The following is a 24,355-nucleotide window of genomic DNA, read 5'->3' on the forward strand; positions in this document are numbered from 1 at the left end:
ATATTAAATAGATAATTAACATTTCAACAAACATAAATAAAATAATATTATCATAACATAAATCATGTTCAAGTGAACACAACTCTTTAATATTCTAAACTAGAAAATTTTGATCAATTTTATTGTAATTTATGATGTATTACATGAAAAATAGTCATAAAAAATTATAAAGATAAATAATGCTAATTTGAAGAATATAAAAGTTAAAAATAATAATAATCTACTATTATATTATCACAAGTAATATAAAAGAATGACAATGTTAATTAGTAAGAGAATCATAAAAAAATCTTCAAAATGAAATTTTACTACTTATTTGAAAAGTCATATCAACAAAAAGAGTTTCAAAAGACTTTTCAAATGAGATTCTTCAAATAGAATAATGCTTTTGTCTTTTCAATATGAAAGAGAGAGAAGTACTATCTCATCTCATTTGGAGAGTCTTTTGAAACTTTTAATTTATTATTAAATTATTTTTATTTCATAATTCATGAAGAGAGTGAATTTTTATAATTGCTATTACTTTTGTAGGGAAAAAGATTTGGTTAAAATAATTTATGTTCATTTTTATTTGAAGAGAATTTGGCAGATGACTTTTTTTTATACTCTTTTATTTGTCACATAGGTAAGCAAATAAGTATTTAAAGAGCTAAATTAGAAGAGTCTTTTAGCGATGCTCTACATTTTATTTAGGTAATGATGAAAATAAAATAATAAGATAGGGATATTTTTAGAGAATATTTCTTAATAATATCATTCAGATTTTTTATATAAAGTAAAAAATTTTTAAAATTGGCTTAATAAATAAATAAATGAACGACTAAAAAATTTCATTAAACTGAAAAAATAAACAAACTTATTAATTTAACTTATTGATATTAAGTCAATTACGTCAATTAGGTCATTAAATTAAAAAAAAAAAACAAATGCCCTTTTACTTAAAATCATAACTTAATTATTCTTTTTAATCGGTCTAGTCCAATGGTGTGGATTTAAAAAGTAGCATTTAATTCTTGATTCATTTACCATTGAATTTGATTAATATAACAAATGAAAAAAAATAAATCGTGATTGATGAATATAATAAATTAAAAATTAAGTCATGATTTTAAGTAAAAATTTTAATTTCATCCTGTCAAATAAATTGCATAGAAGGATGGAAAATGGGCTTGCTGGGCTTGGCCAAGCCCGGTCCTAGCTTGACTGTATTTTTAGTTAACCTCACATCCGTTCGATCCTGGGTCTTTACTTTGCCTGATACGGCCTGGTCAGACTTGGCCCAACGTAGACCCGATATTTTTAAAAAATAAAAATAAAAAAAGAGTCGAGATCATTGCACCCTTTAAATACTCTTAAAGCCAAACTATCTATACCTTCAGTAAAATTACATGAAAGGATAATAGTATATCTGATATGGGTGCTCAAGGATCAAAATTTACAAATTAGATATCAATCTATATCGATGTATGATTTTACGAATTATAAATTTTTAATCCGATCCAATCTATGCATTAATGAAATTTAATCTAAATTCAATATATATGTTTTTAGATCGGGTGCAGATGTGATACAGTCCACATCCAATTTACCTTTTTTGTGGATTGATTGCTGATTAAAAATTTTTCATTTTGTCCAATCGACGAACTATTTAATAAAAAAAATTAATTTAAAAATAATTGACTACCGAATCGATTTTAAATTAAAAAATCAAAATAATAATTGTTTAAATAAAACTAAAATAAGTGTTTTTTTATTTAAATATGCTCCATTTGTCCTTAAATATCAAATCTATACCCCATTACATACATATACCTCATGAAAGTGTAAAAAGTCAAAAATAACCTTAAAAATCATCTATCTACATTTTTTTCCTCTCTCATGACTTCTACATAATAACATAACTAAAGTGGAGTGTGCTTGATTTAATTAAAAAGAAATTTTTCGTTTTAATCTAACTCAAGTATTCTCAACCAGTTACCGAACTTCAATGAAAAGTCGATAATTTTTACTGAATGGATGTTGGGCAAGTTAAATTAAGGTCGAGTACTCTCGACTCTTTACTCGACTTACTTGAAAAAGTCGAGATTTTTTAAGACAATTTTTTATTTCAATTGGCGTCGAGTATTCTCGATTGTTTACCCGACTAACATGGAAAAATCGAGAATTTATGCTGAATTACTAATCGTGTATGGTTTGATTGAAGTCGAATATTCTTGACTATTTACCCGACTTTGAGGATTTGGGTTCAGTTTTATGAGGATTTAATTGTGGTTATTTTTGTACTTTTTCTATTTTTTTTAAAGTATATATATGTAAAATTTAAGAGTGTTATAATTTAAGGCATATATTGGGTATTTTGGAGGAAATGGGGTATATCCCACGCAATTCTCTCCTAAAATAATGCATTCAAAATTTCAAATTGTAACACCCCAAAAAAATGAAATTGATTTATTTGGATCAATACATGAGGATTAACTAAAATTATGGAAGTGAATACAAAATTGAAACTTGAAAGCTTGCATTATAATCATTATGGAATTAAATAAATACCAAAGTTTCAACTTCAAAGCTTAAAGAATACAAAAATTGAAGCTTGAAAGTTTAAATTATAATAATTACGGAATTAACTCAATGCAAAAGCCGAAATAAGTTATGAAAATTAGCTTGTTCATTAACTAATAATGCCACATTTATAAATTTTATTTTTTGGTTAAATAAATATTATTTTTTTAACCAATTTGCTACTTTACAAAAATAAATTCATATTCAATTTGCATTTTAAAATTTTCAAACCAATTTAATCCATGAATTAAATTTTTATGAATAAGATTTTTACAAATCAGACAGATTGAACGATTAAAACTAAATTATGAACACCCCAGATATCTGATTAAACCCACACTTTAAACAAAAAAAAAAAATTCTTTACACCCACAAGCTTGCTCTTAAACATAGGAGGAATCAAGTTTGGTTTAGAAAATCATCATGAATTTATTCATGCAATGAAACCCTCTGGTCATGAAATTACAGTCCAAGCGTCAGTGGAGATCTCACCATGATGCCACCAAACATTCTTACAAATGGGTAATGACTAATGAAACAAGATTTAATTTAATTAATATATATGATTTTAAAGCCATGATTTTTGTTTTTTGCTCTTTTTTCTTGAAAATCCAAGCATCGTTGGCTGCTATTTCTACTTTGATAAATCAATGTTGGGCTTCTCATTGGGGCGTTGGCTAAGCAAGCATCGTTGTTTTCGGTTTATGATACCAAGCTGCTTCATCATTCTCACCAAACCTTAAGCCTTTTTCATAATTAATTTTTTTTCCTATAATTCTAAAGTTTAGACATTAGCTGATTTACAAGGTTCAATTTATTTTATCATCAAAGGTTGGTGGCAATGGAGAGAATGAGAGAAAAAGAAGATAAAAGGAAAATCTAAAGAGGAAGTAAAAAAGTGAGAAGAAGAGAGAGGAGGAAAACTTCTGTCTCACTTGAAATACTAACTAGGCAACCCAAGAGGGGGGGTGAATTGGAATTTTAAAATTTAAGCTAAGCAATTCGCTCAACAATTTAATCTATTGCCTTAATCAAATTGAAAACAATAAATTCAATAAAAGCACAATAATAAATGAGTAAGGGAAGAGAAAGCAAACTCAAGGATTTTTACGTGGTTCGGCAATCCCCGCCTACGTCCACGCCTCCAAGCACACCGGGCTTGAGGATTTCACTAAGCTAGCCTCCCAAGGCTTCAAACGCTTACAATTGACTTCCAAGGTGTCAATGGACCTTTACAACAAGAGATTATCCCCAATCTCTTAACCCAAGTGTATCCCAACACTTACAATCTTTTAACTTGATTTTACAAAAAGGATTACAAATGAATCTCTCTCACACAATGTATTTGATCACAAGTGAAAGCTCAATGTGTGAATGAATGAGATGAATACAAAGATTTAAAGCTCAATGAAAGTTGTATTCTCAATATTTTGCTCAATGATGATCGTTGGAATACTTCTTGTTTGAATTGGATTGAGCTTATTTATAGTTGGAGCTGAAAAACTAGCCGTTACAAACTGTCTGCCCGAAAACGGTTCGCCGTTAACCATTAACGGTTAACTGTTTACGCTGGTCAAAGTTACCGTTGTGCCAATTTTCAAATAAACGGTTAGCCGTTTAGGCTTACCCTTTCGCCGTTAATTTCCAGGGACCTGCAAAACAAATTTGGTTTAACCGTTCTTACTAAACGGTTCAAGGTTAGCAATCTGGAAATAATCGGTTAACCGTTTTCAGTAAACGGTTCACCGTTAGTTTCCAGAATCATCATTTTAACAATACTTTGCAGAGCATGCTTTCTGGAAATTATCGGTTAGCCGTTTTAAATAAACGGTTAGCCGTTTGCTACAGTGATTGCTACAGTGAAAATATTTTCCAAATTTACAGTTTGACCACAAAACTTTATAAAACTGTATTACGGCCCAAAACGTTATGAAACTTTGCACATAGGTCCAATTTCAGAATTTCTAAGTAATGCTTTGTTAATCCCAAAACTTTCTGAAATTATGGTATACCCCAAAATGCTATTACACTTTTCAAATAAGTCCTTTACCAAGATTTCAAGCAATACTTGTTTATTTCAAAGTTTTCAAAATTCTTTCAATTAAACCATAAACTTTGAAAAACAACCAATTTCATAAAATCATTTTTCCATTAAATATGAAACATTTATAATGTGAAAATAATGATTTGTTTAAAAAGAATAAAAACAATCAATTTCATAAAATCATTTTTCCATTAAATATAAAACATTTATAATGTGAAAATAATGATTTATTTAAAAAGAATAAAAACAATCAATTTCATAAAATCATTTTTCCATTAAATATAAAACATTTATAATGTGAAAATAATGATTTATTTAAAAAGAATATTAAATAATTTGAGCTTAAAAGATTAATCATTCTTAAACTTGTTTGTTATCATCAAAATCAATATTATGGAAACATATATGTTAACAATCTCCCCCTTTTTGATGATGACAAACATTTCATGTATTTAAAGAATGATTCCACAAATTGCTCCTAAATATAATCTTCTTTTACAATTTGCCAATTAGCTAAATTCATGATTTAAATACATGGGTTTTTCTCCCCCTCATCATCAAAAAGAAAAACTTAATTGGCAAAGACAAAAGTAGCAAATTTTTATAGATTTGAAAAACATGTATTCTTCTCCCCCTTCATCATCAAAAAGAAAACTTTAAAGGAAAAGAAAAAAAATAGCAAATTTGTTACCCATGTTGTTTGAGTAGAAATTTTGAAAGAATCTCCCCCTAACAACAAGCATCACCTCAAATACAAGATTAGTGATATCACTTCCAAAATATCATATAAAACAATGTAATCAAATCATTATCATATCTTAAAAACATCACCATAAGCACATATTCATCATCAAAAGAATATTCAAAGTGCATGTTATTCTCCCCCTTTTGACAACAAAAAAGTTCAAAATGCATATTGTTCAAAATCATATTGTATGCTCCCCCTAAATATATGGCCAATTAAAAAATTTAACCAAAATGATTTTATCCAAAAACATATCATATTTATCTCCCCCTTCATCGTAAAAAGGAAAGATAGATGCAATTGAAACAATATCATGAAAATAATTCGATGAAGATATTACCCATTTTGTGAGAGCAAAAATTTCGGTAAAGTCTCCCCTTAAAAATGAACAAATTATCAAATACACAACATGGTTAAAAAGATATAAGCTTCAACAGTTATAACAAACCAATAACTCCATCAATTCATCAAGCAACGCACATATAATCATTAATCATCAAAATCAATATGAATTCCTCCAACACATGTAACAATTAAATCCGAGGATTCCATAATCATATATCAACCATTAAAAGAATGCTCAAAATGCATATTATTTCCCCCAATTTACATCATTAAAATGATTTATTACTTTGTCTCCCCCTTTGAACAATAAAAATGTTCAAAAAGCATATTATCCAAAATAGAACAAGTAATAAGCTAAGCAAGGGAATGCAAAAGTCATAAGAGCATAATGTCAACAATTCAAAAAACATATAATTACTAATCACATTTTAGAAATCAAGACAACTAAACTCATCAAAGATCTAATGTGACATTTTAATATAATTTACACTCTCATATGCGCCAAGATCTCAAGGATCATGTATTTCTCCCCCTTTCGATATTATTTAAAGCAAGTAATGGATATTTAACAATACGTCAAGAAAGCATACAAAAAATGTATCCATTCACCAATCATAGATTCCATAAGATCAAATTTCATCAACTACAATGGAATCATCAAAGCACATTCTTTGTCATCAAAGCATAAGTATATAATAGCAATATATAGATAATCAAAATCAACATATGCCATTATAGATCATCAAAATCAACATAGCTAAAAAGCCATCATTATGAGCTAAAGAACAAGTGATCAAATCCATTATTACAAATGCTCACATATATTTTTAAGTGATGATTTAGTAGTTACACCTTGTGATGGATCTTCAAAATTAAATTCTTAAGGTGAGAAGAAATATACCTCCACTCTTTAGGGAGTGTTTGAGAAGTACCTTCATCTTACTCCGCATTTATTTCTTCATGTTGCTCCTTTTGATTTTCAAGTGGTGCATTCTTTTGGCTATCATTTGATAATCTTCTTGTAGCTTTTCATCTACATTATCATCAACAACAACTTTCTCCATAGAGGAAGAATTAGACTCATCAAATATAACATGTATAAATTCTTCCACAATCAAAGTTCTTTTGATATACACTCCATAAGTTTTGCTTGTGTTTGAATAGCCAAGAGAAATACCAACATCAAATTTTGGATCAAATTTGCCAAGATTATCTTTTGTGCTCAAAATAAAACATTTGCATCCAAATATCAAATAATAATCATCATCAATCCACAATGAAAGCAACAATGCATATGAAAATGTAGGTGCATAATATAATAAAAAACTATGGTAAAATCCATAAGGAGAGCACACTATGGAAGTGGTAATTTGAAATACTCAAAATGCACAAATTCGAATTTTTTAAGATATTGAGTAAAAAGTGTAAGTTTGAATCAATTAAAACGATTTTAGAGATGATTTTAGACACAAGAATGGATGAGAATAATTTATATGAATCAATTTGGATTGAAAACGAATGAGAATGATGGATTTTGGAATGAAATCAAGTGAGGAGTAATCGGCTTTTAGTGAGAAAGAGAGAAACGGAAAGCCGAAAGAGAGGGAGAAGATGAATAGTTGAAATAGCACCCGAAACCGGATTGCCGAATGAGCTTAACCGGAAATCCGGTTGGTTCCAGCAAATGTTTCACGCAAATCCGGTTTTCCGGATAACACGAACCGGCTTGCCGGTTGGATCCAGAAGATAGCAAGAGAGAATCGGCTTGCCGATTTGCCAAAATGCAGCTCGAATTCGGAATTCCGAATTGACAGAACCGGAAATCCGGTTTGGTCCAGCAAGCGTTCCTTGAGAATCCGGCTTTCCGGTTTTGCTAACCGGTAGTCTGATTTGAGGCAGAAAGTAACGTGCAAGCTATATACCGTTGGAAAGATAATTAAGTTAGCTTTCCAATAAATTTTACAGAGCTGGATTTGGAGTTCTCTAGAAGGAGTTATGACCAATTCATTACAACATGTGCAGACTTGATTTGGAGTGCTTATAAGCATTCAAAAATAAAATGCAGAAAGGTCAAATTCGGAATAAAAACTGTATTGATTGAGCCAGAAAGTAACGTGCAAGCTATATACCGTTGGAAAGCTAATTAAGTTAGCTTTCCAATAAATTTTACAGAGCTGGATTTGGAGTTCTCTAGAAGGAGTTATGACCAATTCATTACAACTTGTGCAGACTAGAGATTTTCACAATAATTAAACATATAAACATTCAAAAGTGAATAAATTAAACACACCACTTAACTATCATGCTTAAACACTTCATAAACATTAACATCAAACAAATCCATCATGATTAATCACTCAATATTACATACAATGATAATTCCATCATGTAAACATACAAGCATACTTTCGCAATTTTATTTATCATGATTCATTCAACAAAATTAATATGGTAAGAATTGTTACCAAAATAATTAAATCATCTTGCCTCATCTTTTTCTCTTAGATCATGCTCAAATGATTATCCTCACAAGCTTCCATCAAGGAACTTCTCCACCATTCCTTGATTGTGGTACCTACAAAACAAATTCAAGTTGTGTGCTTTGGTACCCAAATACTCTTGGGTCCTTGAACGTTAGATTTAATTTCTTTTGGAACCCAAATACATTTTGCTCCATAATACGCATTTCTCTTAACTGGACATCTAAAACTCATATGACCATTTCCATTACAATAATGACAAATAATCTTATGATCGCTTGTGGAGGTAGCCTTAACAAAATAATTCTTATAATATTTTTGTTTCAAGTAAGGCTTATACCCAAGTCCTCCTTTATCAAACACACATTTTTGTGAATTAAGCATGTTATCCAACATCTTTTGCCCATTTGTGAATTTCAAAACAATCTCATTCAACTCATTGCTCCTTTTCTTAAGCGTTTCATTTTCATTTATTAATTCATCAACATGTGATTTCTCATGCTCATACGAAGTACTTTGTTTACATGTGAATGATGCAATTCTATCATGTAACATTTCATTATCTAATTCTAATTCTTTGATCTTTTCATTTAATGAAACATTGGATTTTTGCAAGGCATCTTTTTCATTTTTTAAGTCATTTACATGTGATTCTAGATGCTTGTGTGAAGTGCTAGGTTTCTCATTTGATAATGCAACTCTATCATGCAATATTTTATTTTCTAATTCTAGGCAACTAATCTTTGCACTTAGAGTTTCATTTTCATTTGTGAGCTCTACCATTTTCTTTTTAAGACATGTATTCTTTTTACCAATTTTTATCCAATTATCATGCAATTCTTTAAAAGCGTCATGTAATTCATTATAAGTAGGAAGATCATTTACCTCATCAAGTCCATCATCCGAGTCATCTCCAATTGCCATAAGTGCCAAATTCGACACTTCATGAAATTCCTCCTCCTTTGTAGTCTCCTCATACACAATTTCAAGTTTTCTCCAAATTTCATAAGCATTAGAACAATTTGAAACTTTATGAAATTCCTTTTTATCTAAGGCACAAAATAAAGCATTCATAGCCTTGGAATTTAATGACATCTTTTTCTTATCCAATTCACTTAAAACATTCTTCCTAGGAATGAATGAACCATCACAAACTATTTCCCATAGTTTATAATCTAAGGCTTGTAAAAACACTCTCATTCTAGTTTTCCAATAAGGATAGTCATTACCATCAAAGAATGGAGGTCTAGTGGTAGATTGGTCTTCCATGAAAGTTGAGCTAATTTGGGTTGCTATAGATCTTTAACTCTAGACGGTTAAGTCTATACAAGAGCACCTCGCTCTGATACCAATTGAAATACTAACTAGGCAACCCAAGAGGGGGGGTGAATTGGAATTTTAAAATTTAAGCTAAGCAATTCGCTCAACAATTTAATCTATTGCCTTAATCAAATTGAAAACAATAAATTCAATAAAAGCACAATAATAAATGAGTAAGGGAAGAGAAAGCAAACTCAAGGATTTTTACGTGGTTCGGCAATCCCCGCCTACGTCCACGCCTCCAAGCACACCGGGCTTGAGGATTTCACTAAGCTAGCCTCCCAAGGCTTCAAACGCTTACAATTGACTTCCAAGGTGTCAATGGACCTTTACAACAAGAGATTATCCCCAATCTCTTAACCCAAGTGTATCCCAACACTTACAATCTTTTAACTTGATTTTACAAAAAGGATTACAAATGAATCTCTCTCACACAATGTATTTGATCACAAGTGAAAGCTCAATGTGTGAATGAATGAGATGAATACAAAGATTTAAAGCTCAATGAAAGTTGTATTCTCAATATTTTGCTCAATGATGATCGTTGGAATACTTCTTGTTTGAATTGGATTGAGCTTATTTATAGTTGGAGCTGAAAAACTAGCCGTTACAAACTGTCTGCCCGAAAACGGTTCGCCGTTAACCATTAACGGTTAACTGTTTACGCTGGTCAAAGTTACCGTTGTGCCAATTTTCAAATAAACGGTTAGCCGTTTAGGCTTACCCTTTCGCCGTTAATTTCCAGGGACCTGCAAAACAAATTTGGTTTAACCGTTCTTACTAAACGGTTCAAGGTTAGCAATCTGGAAATAATCGGTTAACCGTTTTCAGTAAACGGTTCACCGTTAGTTTCCAGAATCATCATTTTAACAATACTTTGCAGAGCATGCTTTCTGGAAATTATCGGTTAGCCGTTTTAAATAAACGGTTAGCCGTTTGCTACAGTGATTGCTACAGTGAAAATATTTTCCAAATTTACAGTTTGACCACAAAACTTTATAAAACTGTATTACGGCCCAAAACGTTATGAAACTTTGCACATAGGTCCAATTTCAGAATTTCTAAGTAATGCTTTGTTAATCCCAAAAATTTCTGAAATTATGGTATACCCCAAAATGCTATTACACTTTTCAAATAAGTCCTTTACCAAGATTTCAAGCAATACTTGTTTATTTCAAAGTTTTCAAAATTCTTTCAATTAAACCATAAACTTTGAAAAACAACCAATTTCATAAAATCATTTTTCCATTAAATATGAAACATTTATAATGTGAAAATAATGATTTGTTTAAAAAGAATAAAAACAATCAATTTCATAAAATCATTTTTCCATTAAATATAAAACATTTATAATGTGAAAATAATGATTTATTTAAAAAGAATAAAAACAATCAATTTCATAAAATCATTTTTCCATTAAATATAAAACATTTATAATGTGAAAATAATGATTTATTTAAAAAGAATATTAAATAATTTGAGCTTAAAAGATTAATCATTCTTAAACTTGTTTGTTATCATCAAAATCAATATTATGGAAACATATATGTTAACATCACTACCTCAATATAATGAGATAGTAAGTCCATCTAATAGTGTTTTACCATGTGGTAGAATAATGTGACTACAATGAGTTCTACTAACTTTTTAACTATAAAATTTTATGAGTCTTGTGTTAGAATCCACCGTCTTGCCCATGATACCAGATAGTAAAGTAATGTGACCTACAATGAGTTCTACTAACTTTTTAAGAATAAAATTTTATGAATCCTGTGTTAGAATCTACTGTCTTGTCCATGACAGAACAAACTGAGATAATGAACCTGTCTTGTGTAAGTTTTTTTCAAGAGAGGGGTTTAGGGTTTTTAAAGAAAAAGATTTTAGGAGGATTCTTTATATTCTTTAAAAAAAAAGTTTTTAAAAACTTTATATTCTTTATATAATTTTAGGGAGCTGCTACTTTACATTAAACGTAAGGTACAACCCTCTCATTAGTGGTGGATTTTAGTGGAGTCCACAAATAAATTATGTGAGTGGTTGTACCTTACGTAGCAAAATTCATAATTTTAATGGGGTAATTAAAGAAAAGGAATTTAAGAGGCACTTGAACGTGTCAGCGAATTGATAGTGTTTCAATTCCGACGAGACGTCATTATTTCGCTTCAAGTCTTCAGCCACCTTGCTGCATCACGAATCATATGATGCCAAGGTCTCATGCAAGGACCCTTACTCTATTCTGCTCCTTTATGGAACTGTCATATAAAGTAGTATAAACGTGTTTTCTCCTTGCTTGCTACTTTCAAGCCTCGTATTGTCTTCCATTTTTGCTGAATGGTTGTTTTGAGTGTTTGTTAAGTTATGTAATCATGTAATTTATATCAACTCAACACTTATTACAACTGACATAAAAATATAAATAATAAAAATTAAATGTGTTAGTGATAATAAATGTTAGATTGATGTAAATTACCTGATTATATAACTTAACAACTACTCTTTGTTAATGCCTTAATGCCTCTCTTGTTGATGATAGAATAATAGAAAAATAATTTGAAATAGCTAAAATAAGCTTTAGTCTTCAGTTTCTTATAAGTTGTTTGTTTAACTTTTTTTTTTATTTCTCAATTTACCTTAATAAAAAGTAAAATGTGATTTTATTTTGTTGGCTTATTTTGTTTTATTGAAACAGAGGATTTTTTGTTTATTTCAAACTTTCAAAAAAAAAAAAAAAACCTTTCTTTTATGAATATGAATATCATCATGTTTTTTCTGCAAAAGTAGCATTACTGGCAAATCATTTCATATTTTATAACAAAATTACCAAAAGAAAATGCAAAACTACAGCTTACAGAAATGGCGTCGTATTGTGTTCAAAGAATTCTACAATCGTCTTAGGGGTATATATGTCTTTTGGCTATATAATTGATGTTAGTTTTCTGAAATTAATAAGTTTTAAGATTTTTTTTTATTATCATTTGAAAGTTTTAAGATTAATTCTCTAAAAAAAAAAAATTAATCCGCCAACGAAGCTGCAGTTCCCGCCTAAAAGCAAAGGTAATGGAGCCGGAAAATGTGCCGGCTCACTTGAAAGCATTAGCGGAGTTTGTGATTCGGCACCACTCTGATCAGCTCCGATCCATCACTCTTTCTCCAGATCCCAAGCTCCATTATCCTCTCTACATAGAGTATGTTACTATTACTACTATTATTTTTTTATTCCTTGAAATTTTGATATTTAATTTTTTTTAATTTTTAATTTTTTATCCCCTTAGTTTCGCAGAGCTATTGGATGAGGATCCTGAGATTGCCCATCTCGTCTTTTCCAAACCTGCTGACTATTTGCGATTCTTCGAGGATGCCGCCATTTGGGCTCATGTAAGTAATCTTCTTGAATTTCACAGTATAAGCTCTTCAAACGGAATTTGATTACGGTGCCGAACTAAGTTGTGCTCACCTTTTTATAATCTTTTGTCATTTGTGTATTTATAGCAATGTTTGATTAAATTTTAATTATTTTTAATTTTTTCTATAACTATGGGTCACAATTTTATAAGAAGCACAGCACTGAATTAAAATGCCTTTCAACTAATATATTAAATGTGAGCTGCAAATTTAGGATATATCCATAACCCATAAATTCGAAACACAACCATTAAGGTGTTACTTTTACTTGACAACTAGGGTTTCCATTTTATGGTAACTATGGATTAATAGGCACAACACTTCACGTCTGAAACTTACCTTTAATTTTATACATTTTTTTTCAGTATATATGGCTTTGGTGCTCAATTTAAGCTTAAAATGAAATTCTGATACTAGAATTGACTTACAATTTTGATATGGGTGTACATAGAAAATCGTCTTTGACGAGTTGAAGTCTTGCGAGAAAAGGGTCGAGAAGAAATTCATTCATGTCCGTATCAACGTCAGTGGTTCTCCATTGGAATGTCCTGGTTTGCTTCCCGTTTATGTTCACAGAGGGACTAGTTCGCTCTGTTTTGAGTTGCATTTTTTGTTTTTGTTTTGAATAGATTATTTGATGAGTGGTTTTAAAATGTGATTAGAAACTTTTCCAAGTATTGGACGTGTCAGAGTGAAGCACCATGGGGTTCTGCTCACACTCAAGGGGACTGTGATTCGTTCGGGAGCAACCAAGATGTATGAAGGAGAGAGGACATATATGTGTCGGAAATGCAAACACATGTAGGTTTGATCTATGGCACTTTGCTCCATTTATACATTTAATCTACATCACATCTACTCATATGTATGGATATAGTTTCATATTGCCCTATTTATTTTTTTTTATTTTTTGAAAGGTTTGCAATATTTCTATTGTCTATCTCTGAATTTGATTATTGGTTGTTTAAATTGCTTGGCATGATGATGCTGTGATCAAAATAGTAAATATGGAAGCACTTGTCTTCATATTTTGTTTGTGAGTAGATTGGGATCAGAGAACTTGTTCACTCTTGTTTGTTTGGATTGCAAGCAGAAGCAGGGTAACATTGCCTTTTTTTATCCATTTTGCTTTCTCCAAACCTGTAAAACTCTCAACTCAATCTATTGTCATGTTTTACATCAACAAGTGTCCGTTAACTTTTTTGAAATGAGAATATTGTCACCTATCGGTTATTACATTTCTTTGCATCTTTGTGGTGCTGTTTTAGATTATAATAAGAGGAACATATATATGCTTATGGCAATGGCATCTGGTTTTACATTCTTAGCAGATCATGAGTTGAGTTGACTATTATTTTGTGCAGGTTTCCGGTTTATCCTGAATTGGAAACAAGGAATTCCATAGTTCTACCATCACATTGCCCCTCTCAGGTATCTAGTGTGGTTAATGCCTAGACATGTCACATTGTCCTTACAAACATTTTGCAGAGTTTGGAATAAATCAGTAAGCATAAATTTGTATAGCCTCTGTGTGTGTGTGTGTGTGTGTGGTGTCGGTGATGCTTAAACTTTGAAACTAGTGACTTCAGTTCACAGAATATATAAATATATATATAGTAAATAATGAATTTATTTTTCTTTTGTTGTTCATCAAACAAGATGTCTGATTTTATTTTCTTCTAGCTTTTACTATTTTTTCAGTGAGTATTAAATTTAATTTGCAAGCTGTAAGTTTTGGTCTCTTCTGGTATGAATATCTTTTTGGAGTTTGATCACTTACCTTTGGTCTACAATGACAGAGGTCCAAACCTTGTGAAGGCACAAATTTTCAGTTTGTGGAAAATTCTATAATATGCCACGATTACCAGGAAATCAAAATCCAAGAAAGCACACAGGTTTTGGGTGTTGGAGTCATTCCTCGCTCAATTCTAGTCATTCTGAAGGATGATCTTGTTGACATTGTTAAAGCTGGAGGTATGACTTTTTGTGACTGAAATACATCTATGTTGTTCCTGAAGATCGACCTGAAATAATTTTTTTTTAAACATCTTATAAATAGAGTTGTATCCCGATGGAGACTGTCTTAAGTTGAATCATCTTGATTACCATAGTTAGTCCTTCACTTCAACTGAGGTCTGCATAATCATATTACTGTGCTACTGAAACATCATTTTGCAACTGAATTGGCAGCCCACAGAGCCTTATATAAGGCTTTACTTTCTTGACCATGTCATCAATGTTTTGATATGGGATTCCCTTATGACGGGATCACTAATGGGTTCTTGGTTGTTGTAGAATCAAAAGCTCTTCAGTAATATTAAAAAATGAATAACCCTTATTTTTTCTTTATTTGAACTTACCATTCTCATATTATCAAATATCAATCCACAAAAGCAGAGAGGATATGCTGACTGATGTTTCTTTTTTATTTAAGCAAAAGTGTGTATGTTTAACAAATACCGTAGGCTTCCACGTTGAGTACATATATTGCGCTCGTTTAATAGTTGAGCTGTAGGAATTTTATTCTAGCAATTTAGATCTAGCCTTTCCTAATTTTACCATACACTTGAAGTTGCTATAATAAGGAATACTGATCATTGTTAAAATTATAATAAGAAATTGAACTCATCTTGCTGCTTCAAGGACATTATTCAAAAAATTTGAATCTCCTGATTTACTGGCATACATTAAACTGGCAATCTATGAATTTGGAATTGCATTGGAAGTCCTTAAGATCCTAAATAGTTGGTCATATACAATTTTATTTTGGAATCCATACAGAATGGGATGATTCGCAGTATCTTGATATGATGGCAATGCATTTTTTAACATACTATTACTTCCATCTGCCACCACCACCATGTCAAACTATCATATCTGTTGCCAGTCCTCACCATGCTTCCACCATTAACACCAGTTGAACTCTATGCAACCACAATAATTACCTTTATAACTTACTCTATACACTCTTGCATAGTGGGATTTTGAATATAACTATGAGTAACTAATCCATGAGAGCATACAAATTATTTGCAGCCTAATTAAATCTGAGTAAAGCTGTTTTCATCAAAGATATTAAGACAGCTGTAAATTGTCTGCACCACATCCTTAAGTTCCAAGTTCTTGGTTCATGGTTTTTTCCATATCTTGTTTCTTTTTATTTAATTTCTTCAATGCTATACATAGTACTTCTACTCAGTATATGTGTCTCTTCCACTTTTTATGTTAACTCTAAACCTGCTTTTCTGTAATTTGGTTTCCATGGGGATGTCTGGAAATGCAAATTCCATTTTGTGCAGATGATGTCATTGTTACTGGAATTTTAACAGCAAAGTGGTCACCTGATTTAAAAGATGTCCGCTGTGACCTTGATCCTGTATTAATTGCTAATCACGTGAGGTAAATAGGTTATTTTTGTTGTTGGGTTTAATCTTATCTTAATCAATTAGTCCCCTTAGGGGTGATTTATAATAAGTTTCTTAAAGGAAAGAAATCCCAGTCTCGTTTGGAAAAGATTCTTATTTCTATTTATTTATTTCTAGTTACAAATGGCATCCCAAATTAAATTAATTCCCCTCTAAGGTTGATATGAGGGTGAATTCAAAACCTTGACCTCTTGCTTGCTAGAAGAGGCAAATTGGAATGAAACAAATTGTATCTAGGATATTTGGTACCTTCTGTTTATGGTTTGTAATTACATGTTTTGCCGTCTTGCTCTGGTTATAACTTGTTATGGCTTACTTTTGAAGTAACTGAACTGTTTATTTTTCATTTCTCCAATATGATGTATTTGTATATCCAATTCTTTTTCATGTAATCTTGAAGTCTTTCCGCATACTTCTGTAGCGTAATACTATCTTATGCTACTGAAACTACTGAAACTACTTAGTCGATCTGAAGTATTACTTTCAAAGTGAAATCTTGTGCTTTTTTATTTATTTACTTTTTAAAATTTTACTTTCTATATATTTTAGGAGAACTAATGAGCTAAAATCAGACATTGACATCCCTGATGACATTATCATGCAATTCAAGCAATTCTGGTCAGAATTTAAAGACACCCCATTGAAAGGTAATAATTGTTGATCGTTTTCTTTTTAGGAAATTCATTTACAAACTCATAATTGTGCTTCATTTAGTGGATCCCTTTTAGAAAGGAATTTAGATTTCTATTTCTTTTCTTTCTGAAGCATCATTTATGTTTTACTTGATCTTGAGCATCCACATTTCTTGTATATCTCTAGTAAGAATTTTAATGTTTGCCCAGGGAGAAATGCTATTCTACGAGGCATTTGCCCTCAAGTTTTTGGACTCTTCACGGTAAAGCTTGCAGGTACAGTATTATCACATATCACATATCTTATTTCTGTTAAACTTGAATTTTGCACTTGCATTGCTTAAATTTTGGGAAATAAGGATTTTTGGTGATGTCATCCTTCTTTTCTCAAAGTTTTAGCATCTTTCATCATCCCACTTACTTTGTCTTCTTTCCAGTTGCACTGACGCTTATTGGAGGTGTCCAACATGTGGATGCTTCTGGGACAAAGGTTCGAGGAGAGTCTCACTTGCTTCTGGTTGGTGACCCAGGTATTATTACTGATGTAGTATGTATATTTTTCTTACCCATTAAGTGCCATCAATCTACCTTATGCTCACGAGAAAGAATTAAAAAGGTTCAGGCATACCTGAAATTTCTTGATAGGCTTTAATTGTATAAATAATTCCATTGACCAATATTGGTAGCAAAAGTTTATTCTATCTTTGGGAACTATTGGATAAGATGTGTCTACAAATTATTGATGCATGTCAGCAAGACATTATAGTGCAATTATCATTGTACTATTAATCCTTTAGGGTTCATTGTACCTACCTTGCCAATACATAAAATTTTACTTTATAGGACTGTCTTTGACTTTGAATTTTCTCGAAATAAGGGTTCGAATGAATGGTGCTTGTCTCTGTTGTGATTGCAATCACTTTACAATTCTGAATTTTAAAATTGCTGGATAACTTTTTCATTCCTAACAATGGGATAAATCTCACAGGTACGGGAAAGTCTCAGTTCTTGAAATTTGCTGCAAAATTAAGCAATCGGTCTGTAATCACTACTGGATTGGGAAGTACTAGTGCTGGATTGACCGTCACTGCAGTCAAGGATGGTGGTAATTATCATTACATTTCTACCTTAGACAATGTATTAGAATTCTAACAGTTTGTTTAACAATTTATTCTAACATTATGCTTTTGGCTTACTTTCTCTATGCTCATTTGAGTCACATGTGCACTTCTGAATTATTTCTGCACAATATGAGACATGCTATGTGGTTCAACTGATGCACCTAGACTGTGGATTGTTCTCTAATTGGTAAAGGTGTATTTGTAGCATCTGTGTCAGATTCTTTGTTTTTCAAGATTAAGTCTCCCTCTAGATTTATGTAATAATTTTACATTGTCTATAAATAATAACTTCAGGAGAAATCATATTGGGGTCCTTTGAATTCATCTATATAAAAATTGAAACTTGTCATGACTCAAAAAAGAAGCTCGGCGTAAACCAAAAAAAAAACTTCATATTACGTATCAAGGCTTCCTGCATAAACCATAAAGACTTTTATGTATGGCACACGTAATCATAGCTAGACTACTAACTGAACTGGAGAACTAATCTAATGAAGAAAACTTATTTAAGTAGTATTAGCAAAGACTACTTTAAATGAGACATACTTCCAAGTTAATGTTACTCTCTTAAAATCACTCCCATAATATGATTCCTGATATAGAAATAAATGAGATCCTAAATTACCCACATTTCATGCCACCTTGGTTCCAATGTAGTGCTATGCCAGTAAGGAATATACATACAATTCATTTTCATGACATGGGACTGCTGTCTATAGACTTGTGTTGGACTACTGCCTAACACAAGGTTCCTTGGTTTCTGCAGTTTCAGGGTCAACTCTGTAAGGGTGTGATATTTATGTTAGATATAATACTGTTGTTGGGGCCCAAACCTACAAGCTTAAGCTTTTCAAATTCCCCATTGTGATTGCATCTTTCTGTTTCTGGTCTTTTTTTCTTCTATCTCTGTGGCTTACTCTGCATGACAATTTGATTTGGCATCGGTCCTGTATGTGAGGGCTATTACAGCTTAATGCTATTATTTGGATCCTTTGCTACAAGCTTAAGCCTTTTTGTAATGCGATAACAACTTAAGAAGCATGACACACATAAGAGTTTCTTACGGGAAAAGATAAACTTTAAATTTAGTTTTTATAAACTTCCAGTTCATTTTTTATTGTGTATCTTCTCCTTTTGTTTTGTTGCTTACTGTTAATATTGCATTATGTGCTCCTATCTTTTGATAGATCTCTCCTAGGCATCTTTGATAATTCTCATTTGAGGAATATTTTCTCAAAATCTTTGGACTTGCAAACATTTGGAATTTATCTGAATTTTATCTAAGTTTAGGGACTGATCATTTAATGAAATAATTAGGAGAATGGATGTTAGAAGCTGGGGCCCTTGTTTTGGCTGATGGAGGCCTTTGCTGCATTGATGAATTTGATAGGTAGTCTCTTCCAATATCTTTATGAAACTTTTGAAGCTTTTATTCATTCCTTATTAAGCTTAGACCTGATACAATTTATTCCTCCTGGCATGACCTGTTAAACCATTAGTTATAGTAAATTACCTTCTTTTTCATATAGCATATAGTTTCTCTGTTTTTCTTTGTCTTTCCTGATTGGATGGAGAAATATGAAATATGAACAACTTTTGGGGATGTCCAAACCCATTTATTCAAATTTTTAGCTGTATATACATTAGTGTTTCTATTTGAGTGCAATTTTCTTTTTTTGGCTTTTATTGATACACGCGGAAGGGAAAGCTGGAAAATTTGCAGACAAAATCTTGTGCATGCTTCTTTAAGAACGTAATTGTAGAGTGATTGTTCTACTCGTTTTAATTATGCACTACGTGATATTATCACATGCTTGGGATAATATTTCCTGACGGTCATTTTAATTGTTTCATGGTCATATGCACTATTTGTAAAACTCTAGACTAATAGTAAGATAACTTTGGTAGTCTTGCTGTTTATTGTTTGATATTTAAACTAACCTAGAGGCCTTTTCATTATTGTTTTACTTTTTCTTTGCTTCCCAGCATGAGGGAACATGACAGGGCAACTATACATGAGGCAATGGAGCAGCAGACTATAAGTGTTGCCAAGGTATATGCATCTTGTATAAGGGAATGCTAGGGGGAAAAAAATTGACATGAATTTGTGACCAAAATTCTCTTTGTCACATATTGCTGCCTTGCGTTGACTTCTAACCTGGAACATACCCACTCTTTTTAATGAAAAATATCACGCAGGTCAATCATGATATCATGTTTGACTACTACTTTGTTAACACTTGTTGATTTATTTGTAAATCAGTTCTTACTGAACCTTCTTTGAGAGACAACCAGACCTTGCATGAGAAAGCTTTCTGTAATATTCATCCATTGTTCATTACTTTTTTCATTTAAAAGTCTGAAATCCCAAGTATATTTCTGTTTTTGTACTTTTTTTTCATCATATTCAACCATGCTTTCTGTTATTTCCCACTTTTTTTCATTATATTTATCCATACTTTCTGTTATCTCCCACCTTTTTTTGTTTATATTCATCCATGCTTTCTGTTATTTCCCAAGACGTATTTTTATCGTGCTCTGTTTGGTGCCAAATGTCAGAATGGTTACTAAATAAGTTAACGCCTCTCATATTTCAGGCTGGCCTTGTAACGACTCTTAGTACTAGAACTATCATCTTTGGCGCAACAAATCCTAAAGGACATTATGATCCCAATCTATGTATCACTTTTCAATAAGAATTTTAAACAATTCACATTATAATTATGTGATTGTGCCTGTTTGCATCTTAAAGTGTACAGATTTTCCTTTTCTGTCAGCTGTGAGCTTTATTATTTCTTATACATTCCGGGTTGCAATATTCTTAACCTCTTCTAGCCCTCTCTGTCAATACAACACTCTCTGGTCCCTTATTGAGCAGATTTGATATAGTTCTTGTCCTCCTGGACACTAAAAATCCTGAATGGGATGCTGTTGTATCATCTCACATTCTTGCTGAGGTAAAGTAAGCTTTAATTATGGATTTAGAATCATAAAGGACTTGAAAATTTGTAAATATTGGCTTCTTCTGAACTAATGTCAGGGAGGACTTAGCGAAGAGAAGGACACTGAACCTCTAACAGATATCTGGCCATTAGCAATGCTTCGCAGGTAAAAGATTCTCTTATTGCATTCTGACATTATGATGCACTGTTGCAGGAGTAGAATAAAAATGGAAGGTCTTTTTCAGCTTGCCAATCTTATTAACAATGTGGAATTATTCTTTATTGGTTTCACATGCATCATTTGTGGTTTTGCGATTATCTGTAAATAACTGAAAACTATAAACTCAAGAATATTATAACAAAAATGCTGTCTTGTTCTGAGTTTGGCAGTATAGATAAATGGCAACTAAAATATATATACGTCTATATTATGTATGCAGCAGGATCAGTGAATGTATATCATATATTCAAAATCAAGTACTGTACTTTGTTTATCTAAAATTTGGCTGCACTTTTTATTTAGTGTGCTTTAGCAACCAGTCATTGTTCTTATTTAGGAGTGGCAATGGGGGTTATGACACGATAACATGACATGGATACGACACAGATTTCCGTATTCAGGTCTTAACTTGACACCATTAATAATTGTGTTCTGTTCATGTCAACCTATTATTAAGATATAGAAATTAACCCTTGAATCCTTGGCTTTTGTACAGCTTTATAGTTGCTACCAACAAGGTACAACTAAGATAGGCTATTTTGGAATTCCTAAAAATTTACTTGCAAAAATTTAGCGACGGATCCACCCGTAAAGTCTTAAAGACCATGGCAAATTTTGGGGGTTTCACATGACATATTGTACATTTTATTACTTTCTTGGGTCCTTTTCCACCAGTAGATTATATTTCTTTCAAGTGAGCTTTGTTACTTTCCACCAGTGCACTGCACAATACCATGACAGCTTCACTGTCAGTGGATATATGTCTGATGCTATCCCTCCCGATCTGGGGCAAAATGCCACATTTATCCTTTCTCATAAGTTCTTTTTGTTTTTCCTGGTTTAGTTTCACAGGCTTGTTCAAATGTGAGCATAACTGTATTTCTTCTGCCTTTTTGTCTTTTTCCAAATCAAAGTAGAAAGAATAATACCTTTTCATACTGTTGTATGTCTTTGTTACATTTTCTTTCTCTTGTCGGATCTGCACCGGTAAATCATTTCTATCAGTTATAGCTTTCCAGTGAAATTGTTCGTTTTGGTATTAATCTAGGCTAATGTTTTATTTTTCATTTTCTCTTTTTCTTGGTACTGGAAGCTTGGTACTTTGATAATCTGCAAACTAGTACATTAGCTATGATCCTGCTGGATTTGACATTTAATTTGTTAATTTGATCAATCAATTAAACTTTATGTATCACATTGAGTTTTTCATTGGCTCAATGGAAAGGAAAGAGGAGGAAAAAATGAGGGTAAATCTTAATTTTATTGTTTGGTTTGACCAGGAATTAATCCCTTCCCTTATTTCTTTCTCCTGTCCTCCTTTACTCTCCTCCTTTCATTTCTTCAAATCAAACATTAAAGATCATCCTCAAATCTATAATTATTGGGAACTAAACTTTCTGTATTATCTTGCAGGTACATTTACTTCGTAAAAGGATACTTCAAACCGATCCTTACGAAGGAGGCTGAAAAAGTAATCTCAAGCTATTATCAACTCCAAAGAAGATCTGCGACCCAGAATGCAGGTTTCTAAACGAATCCCCTTGTTGCTAAATCACTTTTGTTATGGTTTTACTGTATTCTCTTTCATAATAACATTTCAAACCAAACAGCCAGGACAACCGTGCGGATGTTAGAAAGTTTGATACGCCTAGCTCAAGGTATGTACGTTTACTATTGCTTATTCTTCCAATGCGAATTCTACTTTATCTCATTGGAGATTAAATCTATTGCTGTTGCAGCTCATGCAAGACTAATGTTCAGAAATGAAGTTACTCAATTAGACGCTATTACTGCAATTTTATGCATTGAATCATCCATGACTACCTCAGCCATAGTGGATAGTGTTGGGAACGCCCTGCATTCAAATTTCACTGAAAATCCTGATCTAGAGAGTATCCTTTTCTTCTTAATCAGCATTGTGAATTTATGCATGTCAGTTGTGCATACAAATATGATATCATATATGCTGTCATCTGCACAAATTTAAAAGCATTCGGACATTCAAGATAATGCAACTAATACTAGGAAGTTGTCGATATGATAGTTTACGGTATGATTTTAGCATGAGTTTACTCATTCTATGAACATAAATCAAGGGTTAGTGAATTCTTGACTCATCGTATCATAGATGCCAAGCAAGAAAAGCTGATACTTGACAAGCTCAGATCATTTGACGAATTTCCTGATATCATCAGTACTCAAGCATTGTGAGGATGGAAATTTATGGGAAGAAAATACATGCTTGTCAAACAGCCGATTGCGAATTGTGACAGATGTTTCGTGCTCTAGCTGTAATATTATTTACTTGTTTGTTGCATAATTTTTCATTATTTATTTTTTGGGATAAATACATTTTACGTATCTGTTCGACGCACTAGTACAGAAATGAGAGAGGAAATTGTATCAGGAATTGTCCATATGCAATTTCTTTGTTGATTGCTTGCATAATATGTTTGCTGGATGAGATTATCTTTTCAGCCATTCATCACCACAACATTTTTTCAGTCATTCACGACCACAGAGTAGAAGATAATTGAAACAACGATTTGGCTCTTTTGGGCCTCTCTGTCAATCATTCAATAATAAGTGGTTCAGTTTTTTTATGTTCTCTCTGCCTTTGTTCCACATGTTTATGTGTATGTTATCATAAATTTCTTCAACCATTACATTCAAACAGTTTCCACTTTTGAGGTCAAATGCAAGATCGCAGTCTTCAGAGTTAAATTTTCTTTTTTTATTCTCGACGCAACAAATTTTCTTATTTAAAAGTCCATAGAGTTAATTTCTTACTTAAAATTCCATTCTAAATTTCTAATAAAACGATCTACAGAGGTATCAATTTGATAATATTGGCATTACATGTGGCTTAAAATAACTACACTTTTTGATCTTTAAAAACCCAAAAAAAAAAAAAACCTTCACTCTTTATCCCATTTTCATGATAGCTAGACGTTTAAGAAATGATAGCAAATGAGACTAGCCACTAAAATACAAATGCACAAAATACACAGCGAATGAAATGGAACATTATACTATTCAACAACACTCCCTCGACGTTCTTTTAAGAATCAATCGTAGGATCATGTACTCTACTCCCATGATCTTCAGATCCCATTT

General features: G+C 31.8%; 1 protein-coding gene across 1 annotated transcript; it reads left to right on the plus strand.

Moving 5' to 3' along the window:
* Positions 1-12,493: 12,493 nt before the first annotated feature.
* On the plus strand, positions 12,494-23,746 carry LOC18034515 (probable DNA helicase MCM9). Its single transcript, XM_006423751.2, has 20 exons — positions 12,494-12,681; positions 12,769-12,871; positions 13,350-13,449; positions 13,561-13,699; positions 14,263-14,329; positions 14,698-14,872; positions 16,198-16,297; positions 16,873-16,970; positions 17,166-17,231; positions 17,393-17,485; positions 17,944-18,060; positions 19,394-19,466; positions 20,063-20,129; positions 20,674-20,755; positions 20,912-21,033; positions 21,117-21,184; positions 22,652-22,761; positions 22,849-22,896; positions 22,978-23,130; positions 23,367-23,746. The coding sequence occupies exons 1-20, from the start codon at positions 12,554-12,556 to the stop codon at positions 23,447-23,449; spliced, it is 1,992 nt and encodes a 663-aa protein (XP_006423814.1). The 5' UTR covers positions 12,494-12,553; the 3' UTR covers positions 23,450-23,746.
* The last annotated feature ends 609 nt before the right edge of the window (positions 23,747-24,355 follow it).

The sequence above is a fragment of the Citrus clementina genome, unplaced genomic scaffold, assembly GCF_000493195.1.
Source record: "Citrus clementina cultivar Clemenules unplaced genomic scaffold, Citrus_clementina_v1.0 scaffold_8, whole genome shotgun sequence".
Taxonomy (NCBI): Eukaryota; Viridiplantae; Streptophyta; class Magnoliopsida; order Sapindales; family Rutaceae; genus Citrus; species Citrus x clementina.

Bases quoted from the DNA above. Each gene is read 5' to 3' on its own strand.
- LOC18034515 (XM_006423751.2), top strand. From the start codon at position 12,554: ATGGAGCCGGAAAATGTGCCGGCTCACTTGAAAGCATTAGCGGAGTTT. The intron at 13,700-14,262 runs GTAGGTTTGATC...TATTTTGTGCAG, and splicing joins TGTCGGAAATGCAAACACAT to GTTTCCGGTTTATCCTGAAT. The intron at 20,756-20,911 runs GTATCACTTTTC...AACCTCTTCTAG, and splicing joins ACATTATGATCCCAATCTAT to CCCTCTCTGTCAATACAACA.